The sequence below is a fragment of the Moschus berezovskii genome, chromosome 6 (genome assembly GCF_049115385.1).
Source record: "Moschus berezovskii isolate FMDL1 chromosome 6, NW_MosBer_1.0, whole genome shotgun sequence".
Taxonomy (NCBI): Eukaryota; Metazoa; Chordata; class Mammalia; order Artiodactyla; family Moschidae; genus Moschus; species Moschus berezovskii.
In genome coordinates this window covers 88,467,470-88,491,690 of record NC_142465.1, presented here as the reverse complement: position 1 = coordinate 88,491,690, position 24,221 = coordinate 88,467,470, and the positions used below count along the sequence as shown (strand labels likewise).

The 24,221-nt window shown below is 42.4% G+C and overlaps 1 protein-coding gene across 5 annotated transcripts in view; it reads left to right on the top strand.

The window, feature by feature from the left end:
• Window positions 1-4,243, top strand: part of SSPN (sarcospan) — a 142,694-nt gene extending 138,451 nt beyond the window's left edge. For all 5 annotated transcript variants that reach the window (XM_088837264.1, XM_088837266.1, XM_088837265.1 and 2 more), the window contains one exon: window positions 3,817-4,243. In XM_088837264.1, the coding sequence (XP_088693390.1) occupies window positions 3,817-4,182 (366 nt within the window). In that variant the 3' untranslated portion in view covers window positions 4,183-4,243. The remainder of the gene's footprint in view (window positions 1-3,816) is intronic.
• Window positions 4,244-24,221: the final 19,978 nt, after the last annotated feature.

The window sequence follows — 24,221 nt, the reverse complement described above, 5'->3', positions numbered from 1 at the left end:
ACATAAGTGCAGGGGGCGCCCGCCTCGGCCGGCTGTCCTGCGCCGGCTGCCGGCGGCGTGTCACCCGCAAGACAGATGAGGCCGGAGCCGCGCTGCTAGCAAGATATATTTGCTGGCATTCCCAAGGTCATCGTAAACACTTTCATTGATAGTTTATTTGTGCCTTGTAGGTAAAACCAGCCACTTGATTTTAAATTACAGATTCTAACCCAGAAGCTTGTTGCTGTCGGCTGAGTTGAAAGCCGCGAAGGAAAAATGCTATAGCGCTGCAGAAGTGGCCCATAGGCTTTGGCCAATCAAGTGTATATTTATGTCTTGAAATGGAGAAGAAACTTGATGCTGTGGCTCACTCTTGTTTACTTGGCCCGATGCTTTTCTGCAGTGGGAGAAGCAGAATCACCATGTGTGAACTAGTGCACCAATGAAAATATATTCGTCTTTAAAGGAGCAGAGGGGCATGGCTTTCATTGGTGCTCTTGAGGCTTTTAGCATATTTAAGATACTCGGTTAAAACTGAGTAATCTCTCCGTATTTGTGTAAATATTTACATCTTTTATACAGGCCAAGTATGTGTTGTTACTCTCACATGGTGTAGAAGACAAAGTCAGTAGGATTGATATCCTAAAAGTTCTGAGAACAGGCAGCACTTTCCATGTCTGCTACTGTGTTTATTTCACACATACTTAAATAGTGCTACTGCGTACCAGCCACCGTTCTAAGCCCTGTACATATATCAACTCTTTGGATCCTTAAAGTAATGCTGTGAAGCCAGTGTTAGATGAAGAAACAGAGGGACACATGGGATTGATTACTTTGCCCAAGGTTCATAGTTAAGGGGGGAGAACCAGGATTCTAACCCAGGCTGTCTGGCTCCCCAGCACATGCCTGTAATCCTCATCGAGTGCTGCTGTGCACTTGGGAAAGGTCTTGGCAAGTCTTTTGATCTTTAGGCCAAAAAGTTCTCTTTTAAAAAGAGACAAAACTCTCATTTCAGCAAATGGATTTTCATAATGGTTATGAGAAAGTATATTTTTTGCAACAATTTAACTAATATACAGATCAAGAATAAGGGATTATTGTCATTGTTTCAAGATAATGCATCAGTGGATGCTCTAGAAATTCTCTAAGGATATATATGTGAGTGTGTGTGTGGGGGGATGTTATGACAAAACTTCCTTAGTGTCATCCATTAATGACAATAAAATGTGTAAAGAATACTCTAGTTGGGGCCTTTCTAAAGAAGCAGATAAATCTCGGGTGGGAAATTATCCCTTTAATTTAAGCCTTCTCTGCTGGTAGAGTCTTTGCTGTATCCATGTTCCCAGAGCAATTTGTTCCCAGTCCCAGCGTCTACACTGGAGACACAGCTTCCAGCGGCAGGCACACACCACATGGCCAGCACAATTTAGTCTGGTCCTTGGCATCAAGGGTTTGAAGTCAGTTGTCAAGCCTGTATATTTCAAAACAACCCAAAATGTTTCAGATATTCTGCCTCAATGACCCCACGAAATAAATCCATACTTTTTAGCCCATTTTTGTAGAAAATATGCCCATTGAAAATTTGGGAGACAGGCAGAACCAAGGCCATGCATTCAATATTACAAATCAAATAGTTCCTCTTAATTTTTATTAAAATAGTGCCACTGTGTGTATTTGTGGCTCCCTTCCTCCAAGAGAGATTAAACATGTTGTGCATAGGTTATCCTTGTTATGTCCCTGAGATAGAGGTTTCCACAAACTGTGTCACATGTGAAGAAATGTGGGTTATATGTGACAATCCTTCGTGTGATTTGAAAATGAAAAAGGGATTGTGTTTAAGATGTTTTCGTTGAGAAGATCCGAAGAACCCCTGCATTCTTTGCTCCTGCAGCCACGTGAAGTCCAGGTGGCTTTAACTAGGGTCTGTTCTCTTCTTGTGTCTGCAGTGAAGCTTCCAAGCAAACCAGATCCTTGCACAGAGCCCCAACACACACACACACACACCACGCCACATACCCCACTCAAGAAGGAAAAAGTAAATTTTGAAGTATTCTATATTTAAGACTTGAAATTGTCCCTGTGTGGAAAATCACTTATCTGTAGGACTTATGTGCATGTATTTTATAATCTTACATTTGTATTTTTATTTTGAGTTGCATTTACTTGGAGGTGGGGGGAGGGCATAATCTTTTCAGAGCAGTTTTTTAATTGCTTTACAATGTTGTGTTGGTTTCTGCCATACAACGGAAATCAGTCATAAAATATATATATAATATATACTATATATATAATATATAATACTATATAAAATATATATACTCTTGCCTGGAGAATTCCATGGACAGAGGAGCCTGGTGGGTTACAGTCCATGGGGTCACAAAGAGTCCAAAGAGTCGGACACAACTGAGCAACTAACACTTTCAAAGATAGAGATATATAGCTATATACATATAAAGATATAGATATAAATCCCCCCTCCCTCTTGAGATTCCCTCTCCCTCCTTCAGATCAACTTTAGTCTGAACCTGGACTGGATGTGCCTGATCTTCCTTTGAGCAGACACATTCACCAGAAGTGCTCTATGAGCACCTTTTGACTATAGGTGTATAACTCTTACACTAAGAACTTAGTTCAGCACACCAGTGCCAACAGCTGGGGACTCTGTTCCTTATCTAGATCCTCAGTAGGCTGGACCATTAAGAGGGAGGATACCAGTAGGGAAGTCCAATCAAAAGAAGATTTCTTGTTCTATAAAATGGTTTATATAGCGGTCACATCAACAAGCATTCACAATTTCATGATCAAAATATTTCAGGTTTAGGGTAAATGTCTGAGTTGTTCAGGGATTCCATGGTTCTTTAATAGCAGAGTTAGAACTTTCACCAGACTTTTCCATTCCAAGGCTAACACGCAGGCTAATGGTGTTTAGAACCTTGGTGACCAAGCGACCATTTACAGCTTATTTTTATGCTCAGAAACTGCGTGGTTATAGGTGGTCTTGAGATGAGACTTACAGATGATGACACTAACATTGAGTAACCTACTTTTTGGAGCTATATTTTTTTCTCCCAGCAACCTCTGACTGGGGATATTGGCATTCCTGGACATAGTTTGGCAACCACTCCATTGAGCATGCTTTCCAGGTGATGCTCGTGGTAAAGAACCTGCTTGCCAGTATAGGAGATGTAAGAGACCCGGGTTCGACCCCTGGGTCGGGCAGATCTCCTGGAGAAGGAAATGGCAACCCACTCCAGTATTCTTGCCTGGAGAATCCCATGGACAGAGGAGTCTGGCAGGCTACAGTCCATGGGGTCACAAAGAGTCAGACATGACTGAAGTAACTTAGCACATACACAAGCCACTGAACATAGTTTCTTGTTTTTTTATTAACACATGTTGCTAGTTGACCAATCATTGCCAGTTTTGGCCAACACAGTGTTTACATCGCAGAAACTTGTTCTCCAATTCTAGTGTTGTTGCAGTCTTTATATCAGCAATCATTAAGGTCAAAACAAGCAGTCTGTCCTTCAGGGATGGCTCTTGTGTTTGGGATTCATCTAAGCTGCCTACTACACCTACACACAAACATCCCAGATCAAGCTCAAATTGTTGGCTCAACTCATGAAAACACCCTCCATCTGCACGACAAATGAAAAGACCATCAGAGTTCCAGGAAGGCTCACTAACAGTCCATAAGGAGCCACTGTCACGTCTTGGGCACCATATTTCTGAGGATAGAGGGGGTGCTTCCTAGGACAGAAGTCTTCTGTATTAGCTTTGGCGGGAGTCATCCAGCATTCTCTGTAACTGGAAACCCTTTCTTCTGCTTTCTTGCAGCTCTTGTACTTTGTGCTGAGTGCCCTTGGCCTGACAGTCTGTGTGTTGGCCGTGGCGTTCGCCGCTCACCACTATGCCCAGCTCGCACAGTTTACCTGCGGAACCGCGTTCGACTCCTGCCAGTGCAAACTGCCCTCCTCCGAGCCCCTCAGCAGGACCTTTGTGTACCGGGATGTGACTGACTGTACCAGCATCACTGGCACTTTCAAACTGTTCCTTCTCATCCAGATGGTTCTGAACTTGGTCTGTGGCTTGGTGTGCTTGTTGGCCTGCTTTGTGATGTGGAAACACAGGTACCAGGTCTTTTATGTGGGTGTCAGGATGTGCTCCGGGACAGCTTCCGAAGGTCAGCAGCAAAAGGTCTAACATTCTTGCTCAAAGGTGGAAGAGAAAACAGCAGCCTGACTAACTGAGGTTTTTTTTTTTTTTAAAGAAGAGAAAGAGAAGGAAGGAAGAAAAACTTTTGACAATAATCAATATTTACCATTCTAAATGAATATTTTTCTATTTTTCAGGAAATGAAAGAGCATTTTTTCAGGTTTCCATAGTATTTTTTTAAATGAATTCTTAAGATCTAAATTGACTTTGAGACGTTAAAAAAAAGAAAAACAAAAGAAAAAACCACAGAACAGAGAGAGAAAGGTATAGATCTACCTTTAGAGTCGGGAGTCTATTCTTAATACTCTTATATCTGTTACTTACATAATCTTCTTTCCTGTTAGTCCAGCTTGATTAGGACAGTTTCAGGCCCACTTGCTAAATTTTCTAGACTCTTCCTCCAGCCCCTCACCCTTCCTGCCATGATTGTCACTACACTTCAGAGGAAGGCAGGAGACAGGACCTAGGGGAGAACTGAATAGGCAGGGTGACTCTCTCTGTTCATTTTCCTGGTGGAGATGTCTCCAAGGCATAAAAACAGCCTAAAAGAGCAGAGTAGAAAAGGAAGAGACTTTGTAAAAAGGCTAAATAATTACAAACACCTGGGCTGGGGCGGCCTTTCTCCTCCACTCCCTCAGTTTGGGTCTGTAAGCAGATCACTTAGTGAATGCTTTGGATGATTATCTGCTTCTCAATAATTGAAAGTTGGTGGTAGCTATATTCTTAATGGGGCTTCCCTGATGTAGAAGGCTTAAAAATAATTACGTTATGCTTCTATTCTGTCATCTAAAACAAATCATTAAAACTAATTTCTAGCTAATTGTTAATTATAACGATACTCAGAAGTCTGTTTAATGAGCTCTGGCTGTACTTACGTAGCACCATCGGTATTAGGAGAAATTACTCACAAGAGAGGAGGCTCAATGATTCTTCCTTCTGAAAGCCAAGCTTTACAAGGGAGAAAAAATATTTTATTTTATTAATAGCTCAGGTTAAAAATACTCATTTAAATAAAAACAAGAGCATTTGTAATGGGGAATTTTTATACAAATAGCACATTTGTGATGTTTTATAAAGTTTCTCTCTTGGCAGCTAAGTACTCTTGAGGAAGATTGGGTAATGCTGATGTGTTCCATTCACGAAACTCTATTTGATATGTAATCCTATTGTTGATTTATATGCACAGTCAACTAGAGCCTTAAACTAATATTTTGAGGTCCTTGTTTGAACACTGGGCCATTGGCTTGGAGGGTAGTTTTTGGTTTTGTTTTGAAGTGACTGACTTAAAAGTGTACAGGTACACTGTGGTGGGAGACTTTCCTCCCTAATTATTGTTATCATTGAATTTGGAACAATATCAATGTTTTAAGGAAGGAGCTCAGATGCAAATTCATGTAGCATAAATATTACCAAGAACTTTCTCTATTAGGCTGCTCTGTTGAAAGCAGAAACTCCAGATAATAATTGAGCTTAATTTGCTTCCTTCTCCACATTGCCTATAGATATATTTTACTAATAATTAAATATTACCCTTAAAAAATAATTTCTGTTTGCCTTATAAGGCATTTGAATAATTCCATTGATTGTGACAGTAGTGTCATTTATTACATACTATAAATATATTTAAAAAATGGGAAATATTAAGTTGGAGGATTATAAATACAGTTTATGCCCTCCAGATAAAACACTTGATTAACAGAATTTAAAACCTTTTTATGTATTGACTTGCTTTAAAAATGACCTTCCTACATACTCGCTCAGGCCAAAAATACAAATTTGGGGGCTTAGTGGATGACTTGAGAGCAGAGGTTTGATCATGCACAAAAATTACAGCAACACAACACCAAGCCTTTTGGTGACAACCTGAAAAATACTTTGTGCCCTGTTTTTAAAAAATTCCAATAACTGAGTCCATTTTTTATTTCGATAGTTTCCTACAAAAGAAAATGACTCTGTGGGCTCTTTTTTAAAGAGTAAGAAACCAGTGCTTTAATGATAATTACTATGATAAGGCACCATTGGAAGCACACTCTGAATACCTTAAAAAACTTTTTTATGGCAAACACTACAAATTTTTCTATCAGAAAATTAAATCCTCCGCAACACTAAGGTGCTCCATGCTTTACAAGCAACTCACAGGGTATTTCAAATGGTAGAGTAACTCTAGGTTATGTGCTTCCTTTTTTTTTAAATAATGCAACCAGTAAGAGCTGACATATGATAAACTTGATAATAATCAGGAGACATATATTTATGTATATATGATGTAGGGCTTCCCAGGTCAAGGTCTGTCTAGTCATGGCTATGGTTTTTCCCGTGGTCATGTATGGATGTGAGAGTTGGACTATGAAGAAAGCTGATCGCCGAAGAATTGATGCTTTTGAACTGTGGTGTTGGAGAAGACTCTTGAGAGTCCCTTGTACCGCAAGGAGATCCAACCAGTCCATTCTAAGGGAGATTGACCCTGGGTGTTCATTGGAAGGACTGATGCTAAAGCTGAAACTGCAATACTTTGGCCACCTCATGTGACGAGTTGACTCACTGGAAAAGACTCTGATGCTGGGAAAGGTTGGGGGCGGGAGGAGAAGGGGACGACCGAGAATGAGATGGCTGGATGGCATCACCGACTCTGTGGACATGAGTTTGAGTGAACTCCGGGAGTTGGTAATGGATAGGGAGGCCTGGCGTGCTGTGATTCATGGGGTCGCGGAGAGTCGGACGTGACTGAGCGACTGAACTGAACTGAACTGATGTAGGGCTTCCCAGGTGGCTCAGTGGTAAAGAATCTGCATGCCAGTTCAGAAGACGTAGGTTCAATCCCTGGGTTGGGAAGATTCTTTGGAGAAGGAAATGGTAACCCTCTCCAGTATTCATGCCTGGAGAATTAGAGGAGCCTGGTGGGCTACAGTCCATGGGGTCACAAAGAGTCAGACGTGACTGAGCACACACACATATGTTGTATATATAATGAGGATTTTGCTATTGTGTGACTGAATCATTCTGAAATCCCTAAAGAAAGGAAAAAAAAATAGTTAAGTTAAAGAATAAAAAATAAAATGAAAAAATTTTAAAAGGAAAGAAAACGAAGATTTCTGTGCTGCAAACTCACTGTGTATTGATACATGTGAGAATTGTGTTGCATGAATAACAAACTGCTTTGGGCTGAACTTGAAGTATTTTGAGGTTGTGTTTTGCAAATATTGAAGTTACAGTAATGGCAACAGAAAAGGAACAGATACAGAGCTTTACACTTAGCAAAATGTTACATTTAAAATCTGACAAGGAGCCAAGATGGTGACTGTCTCTTCTAAACCATGGAACAGTAAGATTTCGCAATCCTCCTCCTCTCCCACCTCCTTCAGGAGAATTAAATGAATCAAGACTTTGAAAAGAGGGGGAACAGCCAGGACTTGGCAGCACTTGAAATAGGAGGAATACAGCAGCCTAAATGTGCAGACTTTGTAACCAAGCCCACCCGAGATCGGTCTGTGCTTTCACGTGACCACCATCTGTGCCTCCCTCGCTTCATCCAAATTTGTGTAGGCAGCTCCTTGGAGCCATTCCTAAAAATATAGCTCCATCAGGCCCTGGAAACTGTAGTCAAGTAACAGGCCTAAGTTTTTTCCCTCCTTGCGTTAAACCTCAATTAGATCTCTTTTGAGGGACCTTTCAGCTGCAGGCATCAGTGTGTTCTGACAGCGAGACACGTCATATGTGTGTTTTCTATTTGGATCCAGGGCATCAGGATCTGTTCATCTTCTTGTCCTTCCTCTCTGGCATGCAGTATATCTGGACTATGTTTATAGGTCTGTTTAGTAAAGGGTGGGATAGAGGATATCCAAGGGAGTTTCCGAGGGACAGAGATGGATCAGTTAACAATCAGAAATGAACTTAAAAGTTGCCTTGAAAAACCAATCACATCCTATCATGACGAATACCTTTACGTTTTCTAGCTCCTGTTGCTGAACTGTTGCTGTGTGGCCGTACATTTCTATAAATCCTGCTGTCTCAGTTCTCACTATACTCACAAGAACTCGATCGTGTGTTTAGATGTACGTGTATTCAGGGTAGTGTTACAAAGTGCGGATGGCCACATATATTGACTCACAGTGGAAACATTCATTTGGAGAAAGCCTCAGTGGCTCAGCCTGCGAAATGAGCCCAAGATTGGTTCTTTTAATTGTCTAGTATTTTATTATCTCAAAGAATTAGTCCCTTTGAAAATATTGGTCTGTACTTTGGTGCTGCGGTTTTGTTCTTCTGGCATTGAGGGTATAGTGAATAGAAAACAAAGTGTATCTTACATGTTTGAGGTGGTTGTTTTCGAGAGGGTGCGTATAATGTAGATTTTCTTTGTTAATAAAATTTTCATAATCTCTGAAAACGCTGTGTTTGAATGTGTTTTAAAGTGATGGTACGTTGCACATGAACTAGTCTACATAAAATCTCTCAACTCAGTGTTTACATCAAAAATCTGGGTTTAGAGTAGACAAGCACCAATATGAATTTTGACTCCTTTGTTTCAGTGTTCTTTTGTTACACTGCATCCACTCTCCCCAGGCAAAGGAAGTTGAAAAAATTTTTTTGCAAAAGATACTTGGAATGCTGATCTTCATTTGTTAAGTAACATGCGTGCTCAGCTGTGTCCAACTCTTTCTGGCCCCATGAACTGTAGCCCTCCAGGCTTCTCTAACTATGAGATTTTCCAGCAAGAATACTGAAATGGGTTGCCTTTTCTTCCTCCAGAGGATCTTCCCGACACAGGGATCAAACTCACATCTCCTGCTGCTTCTGCATTGGCAGGCAGATTTTTTACCACTGAGTCATCTAGGAAGCCCCAAGTCTGGCCTAAAAGAATGGGATACATGTTAAGTATTATATGCTCAATCATATTCAACACTGAATTATACATAAAAACAGACAGCCTATTTCAAACCTGAAAACAAGGGCTCCTTCTCACCAACTCGGAGACAATTTAAATAGTTGATTAAACCGTAAAATGCTAGTTCAGCTTGTAGAATGCCAAAGGAAAGGGGGAACAATTAGGACACACGCTCTGAGCTGCACTTACTATCCTTAGTCCTAAGACTGCAAGTTCTAGGGTTAGGAATCTGACTGTCATTTTCTGGCTGTGTGACTTTGGACAAACCGTTCAGTTTTGTTTCTTCATCTATAAAGTGGAGAAAAACATAACTGACTGACAGAGTCATGGGAAAGGTTAGATGAAATAGCACTTTGCAAAGTGGCTCATAGAAGGGGCTTGATGAATATTTGGTTTCCTCCTTCCTTGCATGCATGCATGCTAAGTCATTTCATTCATATCCAACTCTTTGCATCATCCCAGGTGGCACTAGTGGTAAAGAACCTGCCTGATAATGAGGAGATGTAAGAGACGTGGGTTTGATCCCTGGGTTGGGAAGATTCCCTAGAGGAGGAAATGGCAACACACTCCCATGTTCTTGCCTGGGAAATCCCATGGACAGAGGAGCCTGATGAGCTGCAGTCCATGGGGTATCAAAGAGTCAGACACGACTGAAGCAACTTAGCATGCACGACTGTAGCCTGCCAGGCTTCTTTGTTCATGGAATTTCCCAGGTGTGAATACTGGAGTGGGTTGCCATTTCCTCCTCCAGTGTAGCTTCCTAACTCAGGGATCGAGCCTGTATGTCTTACATCTCCTGCATTGGCAGATGGGTTCTTTAACACTTCCTTTTAATAAGCCAGGAACAGTATCAAATGGGAATCAAACAGAAATTCTGCTTTTAAAATAAGATAGTACCAGTTCTTACATGATGTGCATGTAATCATTTACTGGTGGGATCCCTATTTGTTGGTTTACACACCTGGATGTGGCATCTTCTCTCAACTCTTCTCTCTGGCAGAAGTAGAAACTGAGACATTTCTCTTGATTTTTATAGCCCTTGGAATTTTATGTAACAGAAGCATGTTTAACCCCAACTCTTAAAGTGTAACTTTATCAAGCATTGGTATTATACATTATCACTCTACTGCTTATTAGGTTGTAACATACAATCCCTCATTTATTTAAAAATCAACCATCGAACACCTTTAATATGCTTGATTCTGTGGATCACTGATTCTCATTCAAGGATCATAAAAGGTTTTATTTTTGTGTACAGTCAGAAAATACCAGTGAATCTCCAGGCTGGATAGGAAAACATTTGTATAAATCTTTATACTTGTGGTGAATTTAATTATTAAAACCCTACAGCTAAAAATCTATTTTTCTCCTTGATACAGTCTATCTTTGTACTTCAGGACAAATTATTATAAATTGTTTTTTTACTTGACAGATTCATCTTTTATAAGTTAGTGTTTATGAAGTACAGGACTAGTGTCAGCTACTGCACATTGAAAATTCAGATTGTAAGCAAATGAAAATAAAAGTAATGTGTGGGGATGCCAGCTTGGAGACAATATTTCATTCTTCTATTTCTTTCCAATAAATATATATATATATATATTTATACGCACACACATATATGTTTATTCAGGTTTCCCTGGTAGTTCAGCTGGTAAAGAATCTGCCTGCAATGCAGGAAACCCCAGTTCAATTCCTGGGTAGGGAAGATCCCCTGTGAAGGGATAGGCTGCCACTCTAGTATTCTTGGGCTTCCCTGGTGGCTCAGACAGTAAAGAATCTGCCTGCAATGAGGGAGACCTGGGTCTGGAAGATCCCCTGGTGGAGGGCATGGCTACCCACTCCAGTATTCTTGCCTGGAGAGTTCCATGGACAACGGAGCCTGGCGGGCTATAGTCCATGGGGTTGCAAAGAGTCGGACATGACTGAGCAACTAAGCATACAACTGAGCATGTTTATTGATTCCTCCCAAAGCCTGGGTTCTTAGAGGAAGTCTTTTTCTGTTTGGAAAGGTCATCAGAAAGGTCCTTTAATCAAAGAGATAAGGGATATACACTCAGCTTTATTTTTTGGGGAAAAGCAGATATTAGGGCAATAATTCAAATTATTGAATTATTTCGATTCAATTGAATTGATCTCAAGTGAGAATGAAGCCTTTTGTTTAACAAGACCCACTGGGGCAAGGGAGGAAGATGGGATGACCTGTGGGACTTGTGCTGGTCCTTCATCTTCCACGTGACTCCTGCTGGAGAGGGAGGTAGGGGTCCCCAAGATGCTACTGCCAGGAATTACAGAGGAGGCTCGGACAGTGCCTGAAGAGGGACTGAACAGTGAGAGGCCGGGGCACTTTGGGGTCTCTGAACCAGGACACATTGGAGACACCTCTCTCTGGGTGGAGTGCTCTGTTTACTCTGACTTTCTACTCAAACCCTTCTCTTCAGAAACTTACTGTATTTTCTTCCCAACCGGGTGTACTTGTAGAGAGCTAGAGGATTACTCTCAAGGACCAAAGAAGCAATGGCTCTTGTGACTGGAGAAGATGACTGTAATCTTACGATTTGTCTCCCAATATCTTCCTAGCTGCTGCTGCTGCTGCGTTGTTTCAGTCATGTCTAACTTTTTGTGACCCTATGGACCATAGCCCGCCAGGCTCCTCAGTCCATGGGATTCTCCAGGCAAGAATACTGGAGTGGGTTGCTATGATCTCCTCCAAAGGATCTTCCCGACCCAGGGATCGAACCCACATATCTTGCATTGGTAGACGGGTTCTTAACCATTAGCGTCACCTGAGAAGCCCACATCTTCCAAGGCCCGTATTTCATAGGCTATTAGTACCTAGGGAGGGTGTGAAAGTGGTGTGCCAGCAGAGTGAACTGTCAGAAGTAGAGGAACCAGAGTCTGAACATTATGGGATTAAAGTTCTTATCAGCCTCAGTGGATTATTTTTACTTCTCTTTCCCTGAGGATAGAGTTCACATATTCTTACAAAGTAGGCAATGTTCCCTCAGATACTTTTATGGGCAAGAGTGGATTTCCAATTTTTTATTGAATTTTTTTCTTAAGTTGCAACAAAAGTGACCAAAGGATGGTTATATAACTGAAAGGAGAGAGTGCGCTTATGTAGTTTACCATGGGTTGCCATTGCCTTCTCCGGATAGAGAAGTTTACACTGTGGACATTGAGCTTGGCTCTGTATCCAGCAGCTGGGAGCACGTCCTTGGACAGACGTAGCAAAGAGAGACATCTTGAGTATATCTGGGACCTGGATGAGGGGGCTGTGAGAGAGAAACTGGGTTCCACTTGGCCCAGCTTGGCTTAGAGCAAGAGCAGCCATCCTGGTACAACCCTCACACTGCCAGATTTTGAAGATTTTGAAGTTGACCTGACAACTCTAGGTCAAATGTCCAAGAAGATCACCTCTGCTTCTGAGATGTATATCTCTCTCCTGGGCTCTCTACTCTTCCAGAGAAGAGACAGCTCCCCACCCTCCACCCCATCCCACAGCAAAACCTATCCCTCTTTCATGTCCTGGCCCATGCCCATGAGACTCAACTAAGGTGTTGTTCACTCTGGTGCAGGGTGCAGGGTTGGGTAAAGATCTTGAATACAATTGTTGTTCAGTGACCTCATGGACTGCGGCTCACCAGGCTTCCCTGTCCTTCACCATCTCCCAGAGTTTGCTCAAACTCACGCCCAGCGAGTCGGTGATGCCATCCTACATCTCATCCTCTGTAGTCCCCTTCTCCTCCCGCCTTCGATCTTTCCCAGCATCAGGGTCTTTCCCAATGAGTCAACTCTTGACATCAGGTGGCCAGAGTATTGGAGCTTCAGCTTCAGCAACAGTCCTTCCAATGAATATTGAGGGTTGATATTCAGGTTTGATTTCCTTTAAATACAGAGATACCTGAAAGTATGGTTTTCATTTTCATAGGCTATTTCTAAAGATCAGAAAATGTCTCAGATCCAAAGAAAGGGGGCATGATGCCAAAGAGGGGAGACCTGTATGGTTGTCCCTCCAACCCAACCCTGTGGGCAGCCACCTACTCTGTCTGGGCAGAGGAAGCAGAGCTTCAGAGCTTGCAGGACGTGGAGAACATTTGCCCTGGGCCCTGACTCCGGCTGTGGCTTGGGAACCCGTGTAGGTTTGTGGAGGCTGCGGCCGCCGGTTACAGCTGAGCAAACGCCAACTCAGACTCATGGAAGGGAAGCATGCAGAGTCTGTGGGAAAGGTTCTCTCCTCCCACCATCTCAGAGGGCTCTTTATTGTGGAAGACAGAATGGGGAGGCAAAGGGAAGAATCCATGCGGAACCTCTCTGCCCCCAGTGCCAGGCTCCCTGAGCATTGCCTGTGACAACTCACCAAGGTTGACTGCCTTTGCTCAGACCCTGGGCTCCTCTATTCATCCCACACAGAACACCCTTGGAGCCTGCCTTGGCTTCACCCTGATGCCCAGGGGAGAACGTGTCAGGCAATAAGCAGGAAAAAAATGCTCATGTCTTATTGAAAAAGGCCCAAATTGTAACTTAACAGGATGATCTTCTTTCTAAATTTTTATTTCCAAAATGTGCTTTCTCCCCAGAGTCCTTGAGCACAGACCTGTGGTTTTCTTTCTTGAGTTTTACAGTCTTTCTGTCTCAAGCCAAGAGACTTGGCTCTACTCCCCCTGAGTCAGAGTCTCGGCTGGTAGCTGAACCCAGGAAGCTCTGGCCTCACGTCTCTCCCTGGAACCACCAGACCACACAGCCTCCTGGGTTCAATTCTTTGGCTGGGTGTCTTGCCTCCTCTTTGTTTGGAAAGAGATGTCTTACGTAACCACACAACCTACTAAATGCTCCATTGTCTTCCACTTGGGAGAGCTCAAAATAACCCATTCGTGACTTATGACTTATCACAAAGATGGAATCTATTACCCACCTAGCCACAGCCCCCAAGGAGTGAGCCCCACCTGTCTTACTCAGATCAAGGATCCCAATTCCAGCGAGACTTAACAACTGTGGTCTTTGGGGAATTATAAGTTCAGAACAAGGTGCAGGAAATACAAAGCCTGGTTCATCTACAGGTCACGGTGTCTTGCTCAAACAGCACAAGAGTCATTTGTAATTCAAGATTGATACAGGCATAAACAACGCTGTCAGATGATTCTCTTACTAATCTGATTTTGATAAACAACTGATGAAAATGGAAGGTGTGTGTGTGTCTGATCACCAGAGGAGAGATACCCAGGCAGTGAAATCAGTTGCTCTTATCTCACTGAGCCAGTTTTATTTCAAGGCTCCTATTAATAGCCCACGATGCCAAGAACTGCAATCACTGCCCCAGACTGGTGAACCCTCTGAGCAGAATGACAGAAACCCATTGGTAAGGTCTTTTCCATCTTTATTGTCTATGAATCCCTGATTAGCCCTGTTGGGAATTAGTTTAAGCTGGTATCTCTAGAAAAAAACCCTCCTTGCATTCAATTAAAAATGAGAAGAACCTCGGCAGGGTGTTGCCAAGGAGCTTTTGCTATATAAGGCAGGGGTATAGGCCAGGATGAATAAAACACTCTGCATTAGGTGACATCTGGTTCTGCTGCCAGAGCCGCCCGGGGGGAGAGGTGCTGGAGAGAGAGAGAGGGGAGAGCCTGCTTCAGCCTGCTCGTTCTTCCCCATGGACCTCTTCTTCTTTCAAGGATCCCTCAAGGCTCTTACTCATTTCTTTCTGCAGCAGACGTTTTCTCGCCTGAGACGAATATGTGATTAGTTTCAGTTGGAGGTACATTTCTGTCCCTGCTTGGTGACATGGGAGCCCTCAGCAAAGCTTTCAGAAGGGACCCTTCCCTAAACTTGGTGACGTGCAGCCAACTCCAACAGCCTCATGAAGTGTCCCCTGGCAGCCTGGAGAAAAGAGGTGAGAGGCTGCCTCCCCCGGGGCCTGCTACCCTCTGCCATTTACCCGAGGTCTTTGTACCAGATACCAGTCTAGCAAGTGCAGCGTGTGTGTGTCTCTGGACAGCACCAACCAAACTAAATGTGTAAGAAAATGTGCTGTGCCCAGTCTTGTGTGCAAATGTGCCCCCATGTGCATGCTAAGTCACTTCAGTCGTATCCAACTCTTTGCGACCCTATGGACTGTGGCTCAAGGTTTCTCTGTCCATGCGATTCTCCAAGCAAGAATAGTGGAGTGGGTTGCCATGCCCTCCTCCAGGGAATCTTCCTGACACAAGGATCAAACCCACATTTCTTATGTTTCCTGCATTGGGAGGAAGGTTCTTTACCACTAGTGCCACCTGGGAAGCCCAAATATGCCTCCGGATCTCATCATATCAGCTCACTGAGTTAGAAAAAGCTGAGAGCAGAACAGGGCTTCCATTCTGGCTTCACAAGAGTGATTTTACAAGGATCTCTGAAGCCTAAGCCCCTACAAGAACTGGGAGCTACATGCCTGCATTACAGTGAAAAATTTTAGGGCACGTAATTTGAAAATCACAACCAACCTTGAAATAATAAGAAAAAAAGTTTAGCTTCTTGTGGTTTCCGATTTCCAGGAGACAAAGCAGAGTTCAAGTCTACCTTAACTGAGAACATCAGGTTGTTTCTGTTTTATTTTAATACAACCTGCAGCCAGAGGTGGATGAGGGCTACTTGTACTGCAAGAACAACTCAAAAGGCAACTCATCATAGCTAATGTAAGTGTCATTATAAATTCATTTTCTTTTCTAATGCTAACTTGCTGCCTAGGAAGGAATGAAAATACATACTAGAATGGCATTCCTAACTATTAATGTGCAAGATATGGAAGAGATTACCAAGGGCAATTGTAGAATCCCAGTCTTTCCAGAATATTAAATAATCTTATCTGAATTATACGAAAAAAATTCTTTCAACTGTAAATCATGGGAATTTACCAAACCAACAGATTTCTAATGTTGTCACTGTCCCTTTTTTTTTGTCTCCTGGTCTCTCCTATCGCTAAAAATACTTCCAGCTTGAGGTATTTTGGAGACAGAGTCAAAAGTAGGCAAGTTAGGGAGCAGTAGATAGGAGTGGATTTGAAATATAAAATTATTATTTTAAGGTAACAATAAAAATAAAACTTAATGAAAAAATTTCTTAAGCTTGGACTACATATTTTAAGTATATGCGTTAAAGTAATATGCAAAAACACAGTCCTGTTTGAGTAGATTTGAGAAATCCCAGAAAGCTATTTTAAGGACCCTTTGAATTCAGAGTTTATATGCATTTGAGAGGCCATATGTGTGTGTGTGTATAATACATATATATATATATATATATATATAATGGTCATTAAGTACATGGTTCTAAAATTAGGCTGCCTGGGTTTGAATTCCAGTGTGTGGCCGTGGGCAAGCCAAATACCCTTGCTGTGCCTCTCTGACTCTGTTTCCTCATCTGAAGGGTAATTATAAGGTTTTTGTGAAGACTAAACCAATGAGTGAATGAACAAATGATTGTCTGTAATAGGTTTAGAATGGTGCCTATGGTCAGTGCTATGTAACTGATGATGATAAAGTTGGTGAGTGTGTGCATGTGCGCTAAGTTGCTTCAGTCATGTCAGACTGTTTGCGATCCTATGGACTGTAGCCCACCAGGCTCCTCTGTCCATGGTATTCTCCAGGCAAGAATACTGAAGTGGGTTACCATGCCCTCTTCCAGGGGAATCTTCCAAACCAGGGATCAAAACTGTGTCTCTTATGTCTCCTGCATTGGCAGGAGGGATCTTTATCACTAGTCCCACCTGGGAAACCCATTGATGAGTATAAACTACAAGAAACTGAAATTGAGGGAAATGTCAGGAAACGAGGAAAACAGTGGTAGCACGTGTAATTCCTATAACAGATCATGGTGCAGCAACACACAAATTAATTGTTTCTGTCCTCTGGAGCCTAAGTACAAAACAGTGATCCCTCTGCCCCTTGCAAACATTGGAAATGCAATTCAGATGATGAGAGTCGGATCATAAAAAAGGCTGAGCACCGAAGAATTGATGCTTTTGAACTGTGGTGCTGAAGAAGACTCTTGAGGGTCCCTTGAACAGCGAGGAGATCAAACCAGTCAATCCTAAAGGAAATCAATCCTGAATATTCATTGGAAGGACTGATGCTAAAGCTGAAGCGCTAATATTCTGACCACCTGATGCAAAGAGCTGACTCATTGGAAAAGACCCTGATGCTAGGAAAGATGGAGAGCAGGAGGAGATGGGGATGACAGAGGATTAGATGGTTGGATGACATCATGGACTCAATGGACGTGAGTTTGAGCAAACTCTGGGAGATGGTGAAGGACAGGGAAGCCTGGTGTGCTGCAGTTCATAGGGTCACAAAGAGTCAGACATGACTTAGTGACTGAACAACAACAATAATACTCTGGCGCCTAAGTACGAAACAGTGATCCCTCTGCCCCTTACAAACATTGGAAGTGCAATTCAGGTGATATTGTCGTGTTTATTTCCCATCCACAAGCTCTACTCAGGGCTTTGCAGTTCTGGCAGCTGGGAAGCCTGAGGCTCACTGACCTGGGAAATGATGTACCAGGGCCAGAGCAAGATTTTTAGAGCCCAGAGCCACCCTGTGGGCCACTCCTCTACTCCCATAGATATAGAGGACTCCAGGTTATGAAAAGAAAAGCCTCATGTAGGCTTTGAGGGAGTAAAAAAGTCACAAAGAACTTCCAATCATGGGCAGTTCACACTGGGAAGGGAAACCACCATTTCTGCTTTGGAGACGCTGGATGGTTTATGAATTAAGTGTTGGCACAGTTGCATGTGACTTCTTTCTTCTTTCAAACCCAGATGGAAGAACTGCTTTCTTCCTCCCCATCCATCAACTCTGAGTCTGTGCCCGGCACCAAGCTCCACACAGGGACAGGACCTTGGCAAAGCCCTAGGAGGGACCTCTGTGTGACAGTAAGATGGCTCAAAGCAAACTGGGATCTTTGAACTTTTTGGATCCATGTCTTGATAGCCAAGGTCAGCCCTAGAAGCCAAGAGATAAAATCTGCAGAGGACTTTTTCAAAGCTGTTCTTACCAGGCCATGTTACTGACCTCAGAGGCCCCATGGGCACCTGCCAGAGTGGGCTTAAGATGCAAGCCTCCTTGCAGGCTTATAAATGGGCCTATAAATGCAGAGTTCTATAAATTGACATCTTGGGCTCTCTGAAGAGCTGAGATAGATGAGATTTAGATTCACAGCATGCCTGTGCATTGAAAATAGAAATTAAATACAGACATGAAGAGAACTATTTGATTAGGGGGCGGTTCGTTCCTTTTATTTAGGAGAAATGTACTGAGATCTCATCTGACCACCAACAGACACTCCAAGCCACACCCATGACTCCGATAATTGTAGAAATAGGGCACAGCCAGGACTACCCCTTGGAGAAGGAAATGGCAACCCACTCCAGTATTCGTGCCCGGAGAATCCCATGGACAGAGGAGCCTGGCAGGCTACAGTCTATGGGGTCGCAAGAGTCCCATATGACTTAGTAACTGAACCACCACCACCCAGGACTAACTCTGACTCTAAACCGCTTCCCCTTCTACCACAAGTTCACTCTCTTTCCACGTTTTCTTTTCACGTAGAGGAAGACGTACAATGGGGCGGGGCTAAGAGTGGGGACAGGATATGGGCCCGCAGAGTTTTGTACTGTGTATTTTGTATTCTTTCCTCAAAAAGCAGTTCTGGACGAAAAAGACTTGGAAAGTCAGACTGAATACACATGTAAGGGGCTCAAAGGGCAGCACCAGGGTTTTTTTTTACACTATGTTCTATGGAAACCTAGGATTTACTGAAGGTTGGTGTATCGTTTTGCGAGAGTAGATTTCAGGTGGTTTTTTTTTCCTTTTTTCTTGCTATTGTTGTTGTTTTAATGAATTTATCAGATTTTAAATTTTTTTTTTTTTAGAAATAGTATTTCTGTTCTCTGATCCCCGGATTATACTCCCTTTCACACTCTACAACCTTGCATTTTTGTTCCAAGTACAGTCAGGGCCCTTGACATAAATCCAAAAGGAGAAATGTTTGTCTGCTCTCAGGTTTTAACTATTGAGTCTTGTTATTTACAGGATCAGTTATTCAGTACATTTGTTTTACTGTAATAAGGAAAAAAATATGAAAAGGGAAAAGAAAATGTTTTGCAATTTCTATAGTTCACTCCCAAACCTTTCTCCTTAGCATTTGTTTCTTTATCTTAACATCATTGCCTTTTATCTGGAAGGAAGCCTCTTGTCCAACTTGTTTCCTTTTACAGAAAAGCAAGCTGAGGCCACATGAGGGTAAGTGACTTGCTCAAGGTTACTCAACTTCTCTCTTGTTTCTCTATTTAACTTGTCTTTGGCATAAGTTCTTTCTGTTTTGTTTTATTTTGTTTCTTTACTCTTTGCCATATTTTGATGTTTGATTGGAATCTGCAATGACACACTTTCTGACTTCAACAAATTGGAAATCCCCACTCCATATTCTCAAGGAGAGTAAGCTTGGTTTTTTATTTTTCCAGAACAAGGTGAAAACCCCACATTCATTTTGCTAATATATTCCAGAACACTTCTTATGCATTTTTTTTTTTGTAGAATAAAATAAAGTAATAAAATAAAAGTTACTCATGTGCTCCCAACCTCAATGACCCTGAGTAAGCAGAGGAAAGAAAAAAGTGATTCAGGGGAACCCAAGAACCTGCTTGAAGAGGAGCAGTTCTAAGTGGCTAGGGAACACTGAGGGGCAGAATAAACAGCCCCTGGACAATGTGCATTTGGTGCTGATGAGATTATACTGGGGACTGGAATCCTCTAGGGAGCTGCCGTTGGCCTCATTTAAAAACACAGACTCCTGAACCAGTTGGATTGCTAAAGGTCCAAGTCTAGGTTTTGCTAGCATTTATCAGGACATATGGTTTAGTCACTAACTCATGTCTGACTCTTTTGCCACCCCATGGACTGTAGTCCACCATGCTCCTCTATCCATGGAAATTCCTCGGCGAGAATACTGGTGTGGGTTGCCATTTCCTTCTCCAGGGGATCTTCCTTGGTGACTAAACAACAACAACAACCACCAACTACAGACTCTGAGGAAAAATTCCTTAACTACTCTATACCTATGTCCCTTCATCCATAAAATTAATAAGAGCACTTACCTCATAGAGTCGTTGTGAAGATTGTAAGAGTTTGTATCTGAAATGTGCTGGAAATGGTGCCTAGAACATTCTGAAGGATCAATCTGTGCTAATTATTAACATTACCTTTAATGAACCCTGTTTCCTAGCCCAACTTTAAATCTGGAAATATAAACCAAAGATGGAAGAGGAAGGGAACTGTTTTATCATGTTCAACCAGATGCTCAGGAAAACAACACAGTGATGTCTTGATTGGACAAGAGGAACCCTTTCTCCTAACCCTACACCCAACTTTAGCCATCAAGGCATACTTGTTCACAATTAACATTCAAAATAGAGAACAGTTTCCAACACATGCTTTCTTAAAGAATTTTCTGGTAGACTTCAAACTTTTAGATGAAAGTCTGGCCTCTGGTTAATATAACAAGCCTCTGTGTATCTAATATACACCGGGTTTTCTCAGTATGACATGAGAACTACAACAGGAATGACAGTCCCACCAACCTCAAGTCTTCCTATTTGGGGTTACTGCTTCAAATGCTGGGCTTCCTTTGTGGCTCAGATGGTAAAGAATCTGCCTGCAGTGTGGGAGACCCGAGTTTGATCCCTGGGTGGGGAAGATCCCCTGGAGAAGGGAATGGCAATACACTGTGGCTTTCTTGCATGGAGAATTCCATGGACAGAATTCTCCTGGTGGGCTACAGTCCATGGGGTCACAGAGTTGGACACGACTGAATGACAACAATAAGCTCCAAATGCTCCTTGTCAATAAACAGAGGTTATTTCTTCCCAGTCATCTTCCTGTCCCTTTGGTGATTCCCTCTTCAAACCTGGGCTTATCCTCTGTGGAGCTACGTCCTGATACTTCTAAAGGGCACCAGGATTTCAGAGTCAGCCCTTTTAGACACATGAAGAGGTTTGGTATGCAAATAATGAGATATTTCTCTCCTTCATCAAGTCATCCCTCTTTCTAGTATTGTGTCAGATTTTTGCCTTTAGAAGGGTTGTTGTAGATCTCTCAGGAAGTATCACATAACACAAAAAAGTCAGGAGAGGAGCTAAAGAATATTTCCAGTGGCAGTTAATGGGCCTGACATCAGCAGATTCTGAAGGCCATCTTATGCTAGGCAGAAAAACAGTGATCTAGGAATCTCTGTGATGCTAATGGAACCATGCTGCAGGAGAAACTTCCACTGCTTCTGTTTTTTCATCTTTGTCTTGTGTACAACCGCCAGTGCAAACAGGCGACACCCACAATGACTAGGTAAGCTGCATAAATCCTTTCCAAAGTGGTCAGAATTGTCCTTCCCCACTGCATTTGACAGATAAATCAAACATGCAACTTAAAGCTAAACACATCAGACTTTGGAGTTAGTAGGTGAAACAGAAACAAGCACCATCATCAGTCAATGCCACCAAAACAGAAACATTCTTCACCTGTTCAACGTGAAAAAAGGACCGGGTTCCTGCTTATCTCCTGCTGAGCAAGTGAATAATGTGAAATCAGCCATGGGGAAGCCTGCCACGGTCTCAGCACAGGCTCCTCGGCTCTGTGTGATGCCCTTGGCAACACAACAGAAGGCTGGGGGGAACCGGGAGAGGCCTGACCGAGGACACGGAAAGAATGGCATGAAATACGATGCAGCTGCTGAACTTTCTTTTCATTAACTTTAAATTATATCAATTTCTAGGCTTTTGGATACATACTGAAAGGAGAAAAAAAACACTGAAGAGACAAGTTGTCTGCTTTTAACCTAACTCAAATTGAGCAATAATGAAAGTGATTCAGCCTGGTGCAGAAAGACAGGACCACCACTATCCTTGCTACCCACCTTTCAATTTTATTTAGCTAGAAGTTTCCATTTCAGCTCTCCTCCTCTGAGACAAGAAAAACACAGCTCCAGAAGGAGGCAGTCCCCACAGCTGGCTCTTCTGCCCAGCCTTACCCCTACCTGGAGTAACTCAGCCAGGCAACCCCTTTGCAGTGTGGCAACAGGGCCGGGAGCTTATAACATGGCTGTGTGAATGTGCGCCATCATTTCAGCTTGCCTATTCATGCTGTCCCAAAGCTCATCTACCAGACATGGCCAATAGCACCTGGATCATTAAATTATTTTTGTACTCCATTGTCCAAGCATCTTTTAGGGAAGAAGTGATTAGGAAGCTGTTTCTTGGCTATCCTAAGCCAGCCAAGATTGGGATGGATGGGTGGGAATGTGGTAGGTGGAAGGGTGGGTATTATCTTTCCTTGCCAGATCCCCAAGTATTCAAGGTATTAGCCCTCCAAGCTGTTAACAGATCTTATCCCCGAGGTGCCTTTTATTATAACCTATCCAAGATCTTTGAATGCGCTGAGCTTTTCCAGAATAATTGTGCCTCTTGTTTGTTGTTTAGTAGCTCAGTCATGTTCAAGTCTTTGCAACCTCATGGGCTGTATCCCACCAGGCTCCTCTGTCCACGGGATTTTCCAGGCAAGAATACTGGAGTGGGTTGCCATTTCCTCCTTAAGGGGATCTTCCAGACCCAGGGGTCAAATCTGAGTCTCCTGCCACGTCTCCTGCATTGCAGGCAGAATCTTTACTGCTGAGCCATTGGGGTGGGGGTAGGGGAAACAAGAGCAAGAGGAAAAGGAAATGTAAAAGATTTAACACTCTAATACGTGTTTATTGAATACTTACTTTGTGTTAGTCATCATTCTAGGAGCTGGTTGTATAGAGAGTAACAAAACTTACATTCATGCAGGGGAAACAGACAATGAAATATAAGCAAATAAAAAACATTTTAGATAGCAGTAAGTATTATGAAGAGCAGAGCCTTTTGGGAGAGAGTGAAGGGGCAGGGCCACGTTGAAATAATAAGGGAAGACCTCTTTTGGGACATACCATTTGATCTGGGACCTTAATAATGAGAAGAAATGAGCCATGCAATGATTTTTTGAGGGAAAGCATTCTGGGCAGGAGGAACAGCAAGAGTTCATACCTAACAGTGAGGTTAGGCAATCAGAGAAAGAAGATGAAGGAATGTGGATCACAGTGCCGTAGGGCAGGCTGCTACCAGATAGGGGTGAGGAGGTAAATTGAGGTCAGCTCCCAAACGGATCTGACCAGGGAAGAGAGTTTGGGAGATACTGGAGTGTTTGTAAGCAGTGCAGTCATAGGAAGTCTGCCTGTCTGTTTCTCATTCCCACATATGACATATATACATACACACACATAAGGAAGATACATAGAGTAGAAACTGAGCTTGGGTTATGAAAATATTTTTTATAATTGCATGTTACTTTAGATTTGATATTTTTATTATTTATTTATTTATCTTTTATTTTATTTTTTTAAGTAATTAATTTATTTTTTATTGGAGGCAAATTATTTTACAATATTATATTGGTTGGTTTTGCCATACATTGACATGATTTGTTATTTAGAAGGCTGAACTCTTTCTCAGAAAGTCAAGAAGGGCTATGTTGCAAAATAAGGCAAATGTTTCCTTGAAGCCCTTTTATAAAATTAATACCTGAAATGGAATAGCGCCATCCACACACAAGTCATGGGGGACATTAATCTTTCACAGCCAACTGTTAAGATATTTTGTTATGGCTAGAACAGGGACACAACGGGGGAGAGAAAGCTAGATGGCTTTCTCACTAAGTCCCCAAGGTTTAGATATCCTTTAAGAGGAGGCACGAGTTGGTTTAAGAAACCAGTAACCAGTAATTTACAAGTGGCGTGGTTTATCCATATTTGCAGAGAGTACCAGGTCTCCCTCTGAGATCCAGACGAGAACCTTCAGTTTTACTCACTTGTTTAACCACAATGGTTTCTCTTTGTTCCAGGACATTGGTACCAAGCTGGAAGATCCAGTCAATGAAAGGACTTGAACAAGTAAATGCTTTGGGGGTGTTGACTTACAAAGCTCCTTTAAATACTCCTTTTTCTATGTCACTTTCTTTCTTTTCTTTATTTCCTTCCTCCTTCCTTTCTTTCTTTTCTTTCAAAACTTTTAATGAAAGGAAAATCTGACAGAAAAGGGAGATGATTT